The sequence below is a fragment of the Pseudochaenichthys georgianus genome, chromosome 15 (genome assembly GCF_902827115.2).
Source record: "Pseudochaenichthys georgianus chromosome 15, fPseGeo1.2, whole genome shotgun sequence".
Lineage (NCBI taxonomy): Eukaryota > Metazoa > Chordata > Actinopteri > Perciformes > Channichthyidae > Pseudochaenichthys > Pseudochaenichthys georgianus.
Window position 1 is genome coordinate 29,368,599 of NC_047517.1, and position 3,309 is coordinate 29,371,907.

Genomic DNA, 3,309 nt, shown 5'->3' on the forward strand with positions numbered 1-3,309 from the left:
TTTGAAAATGTAAACTAGCTTCTGAAATAAAAAGGCATAGTTTGTATGGTAAGTGTAACGGATACAGTATTTCATTTCACAGATGGAAACAAGAGAACAGCTTCGATTAATGACGGCACAAGTCTTGCACTTTGACAATATGCCTCTTTATTATGTTTCCCCTTCCAAGGCCTGATGCTAGAGAGCCACAGGAGGCAGACTTCAAATGAGAGCAGATCCAGCCCAGAGGCAGGATTGGCCTGTGAGGGTGCATCTCTTCTCGACCCTGCAATGCATCTACTTCTTATTTACCTCTGAATGTGGTCACTCTTCAAGGCATCTTGCTCAGTTTAACCTGCCTCAGTGAAGCAGTGGCGAGCTGTATTTATAAATTCAAAATGAATCTGAAAGTATGGCTTTAAAATTGTTGCATTATATCGTAATCTGCAGTTCACAACACCGCTTGATATATTCTGCTTGTTGGCTTACTTAAGAATCAAACAAATGTGAAAGATACAGTGTGAGGCTTGAAAAAGGAAAACAATGCATCACATTTCACACTGTATTCACAGATACAATTACAATGCACCTGTCAAGAAGCTTACAACATAATATTTGATTTAATAATAGCAAGTATAAGGTGAAATATGTGAGTCAATGTAAATGGCTGTTTAAACAGAAATGTCATATTGACACCAGAGTATTACAAGTTTTTTCCTCACTTGAGTCATGATTAAAACAGAGGTGTTTTTAGTTTGAAGTGCCTCTGTTAACATCCTAGTTGAAAATTAGTGCAGCTCTACAAGAAAAAGAAACTGACTTTCATTTCTGATTATATCTGAGATCATAGTTATATTACAAAAAACACCTATTATACATTAGTTTGTGTTTCCCTTCTGTATTAAACATCTAACGTTGTCAATAGTTACATTAAATTACACTAAACATTACAAGAAATGATACCAAGCAAGCTCAATTTTCACTGAAATAGAAAAATTTATTGAATGAGAAGATTATTATTGAAGGTCTAAATTACAATAGAAACAACGATATTTTTCCTCAAATGGAATAATTATATTTTTCCTTTCAGGTGAAATAAAAAGACTGATGCTTTGCAATATATGTGATGAACAAATTCTGAATAAAAACAGTGTAAAAGCATTTTTATGTGGCATCTATTTTTTCTTGAATGTGATATGAATGTTAAACTCCATTATTTAATCAGTTAAAGCAGAAGAAGGAAATAAAAGTACAAACAAGATTGTAATTAATTATACACATGGTGTATTTTATACATTTAGGGAAGCTTGGTTGCTTTCATGTGAGACGCTGCATAATAAGAATTTCCTTAACAAATAAAGTGATACAATTAATATACAGGGGTTATGTGGAGACACTTATAAGAATGTTGTTTTGTTTGTAATTTACTGCAGTGGTGAACAAAGAGTCTTTCAGTACTCAATCTTGTTGTACAGGTTGTATAAAGGTAACCCTGCCAGGCCGCTCCCCGGGTAATAAAGGGGCGTCGGGAAGGCGATAGACCGGGGAACCGGAACACGCAGTAAGGAGTTATCTCTGAAAACCAGCGGCATCCCCACTAGTGTCTGTGCCGAGGCGTGGGCCATGTTCGCCGCCTCCAGTTCAGCTGATAGCTGCCGTTTCCATTTGTTCCTCCTGTTCTGAAACCACGTCTTGACCTGAGTCTCGGTCAGCTGCAGGCTGGAGGCTAAGCAGGCCCTCTCCGAGCTGCTCAGGTATCGCTTCATGTCGAAGGTGGACTCCAGCTGGTACACCTGACTCCGGGAAAACACCGTGCGCGTCTTCTTCTTGGTCGAGTTGCCCTGCTTGTCAGCCCCGTCCGTGTGTCTCTCCTCCGACAGAGGGGACATTTGGTGGCACGGTCTCTCCTGCTCCTCCTTATAGTCCTGCCGCAGAGGCTTGGGCAGGTGCGGCCGGCGCGCGAGCCCCTCATTCCCAGACAGAAGTCCTTTAGCGGGACCTATAAGCGCGAGGAGAAGGTGGTGGTTGATATCATAACCGAGAAATACATATTTATTTAAAAACACGATTGAAAAAAACAAAAATCACTTATTTCCCCAGCATACTCAGTTTGAGAGTTCGTCAAGTGTGAACTCTGACTTCCTAAATCGACAGCTGAAAGCCGGTGACTTTTTAAATAAACAATTCAGCATGAGGACGCTCGGTGTATACAGTCAGCTATTAATACAATCCCGCTCTATTTAACGCTCAATTGACGACGTGTAGTGCAGCCATTTTAGAAACATGTTTCATCAATTAGCAGCCTCAATTAAATTTGAAATGAGAGGAAAGACAGAGGGATAATTATTCGACCTTTCACTCTTCCGCTGCTGCGATGATAGTGTGCACACAACAAACAAGTGGCAGAGGATGAGCTGCATGAGTGTGACAGTCACAAACACGGGCTTGTGAAATTGTAGCCTAGCTGAAGTGCAAAAAAAATTGGAAACAGGAGGCTTGTTTATAAAAAGAAAAAAGATAAACTAATGTAGGCCTATTGTCATGCCCTTTTAATAAGTAGCCTAACGTATTTTATAAGTGCATGCAGCGTGTCATGACATTTAAATTATGTTGAATAGGTCGTTCCCCTTTTAAGTTAATAATTAAAAAGTGTACTGTAAATAGTAAAACATGACTCACCTAAACAGAAGTTGTGGGCTCGGTGCGTGGTGCACGGCTCGCTGTGACCCGTGTCGGAGCAGAAGCAGTCCGCGGAGTCCTCCCCGCCGCTGCACTCCTCGGAGGACACCGACAGAGAGCGCCTCCGCGGCGGAGGCAGCGGCCCCTTGGAGAGCTCCTTGTTCCCGGAGCGCGGAGCATCGGACGGCGTCCCTAAAATAGACTGGATGGTAAAGCTGGAAATCGGGCCCGACGAGCACTTGCTCCCGCTGTCTTCTGCGACACTCATTCTCGCTTCATAACAGTATTGAGGTATTGCCTGAATCTGTCTGCTCCTTGTATTCCGTTATCGGTATCTACACGATTGGTGCGTAGAAATTACGAAAGCGGTTTTTGTCTTCTGTTTCCCCCCCCCCCCTCTGGCAGGTTTAATTGTGGAGTTTTAACATTGAAGGAGTTGAAGGTGTTTTTTCTAGAGCTCGGGGAACGTGAGTGTATTCCTGGTCCTCCTCCTCACGCTCTGGACCAGAGGCAGCAAGGTTTCGTTGCTTCATTTGCATGTAGGTAAGCTCCTCCTGGGCCAATGGCAGCCTTCAACATAAGCCCGGAAATTTCAAACTCCTGTCAAGGTCTTGAGACGGGATGAGGAGAGCGAGAGAGTCAGACTGCTCA

General features: G+C 42.6%; 1 protein-coding gene across 1 annotated transcript; it reads right to left on the reverse strand.

Annotated features, from left to right (window-relative positions):
- Positions 1–1,430: 1,430 nt before the first annotated feature.
- hmx2 (H6 family homeobox 2) lies at positions 1,431–2,926 on the reverse strand. Its single transcript, XM_034100000.1, has 2 exons — positions 2,659–2,926; positions 1,431–1,978 (listed from the first exon to the last, which is right to left on the reverse strand). Exons 1-2 carry the CDS (start codon positions 2,924–2,926, stop codon positions 1,431–1,433), a joined length of 816 nt encoding a protein of 271 aa, XP_033955891.1.
- Between the last annotated feature and the right edge of the window lie 383 nt (positions 2,927–3,309).

Bases quoted from the DNA above. Each gene is read 5' to 3' on its own strand.
- hmx2 (XM_034100000.1), bottom strand. From the start codon at position 2,926: ATGAGTGTCGCAGAAGACAGCGGGAGCAAGTGCTCGTCGGGCCCGATT. The intron at 1,979-2,658 runs GTGAGTCATGTT...TCGCGCTTATAG, and splicing joins AGCCCACAACTTCTGTTTAG to GTCCCGCTAAAGGACTTCTG.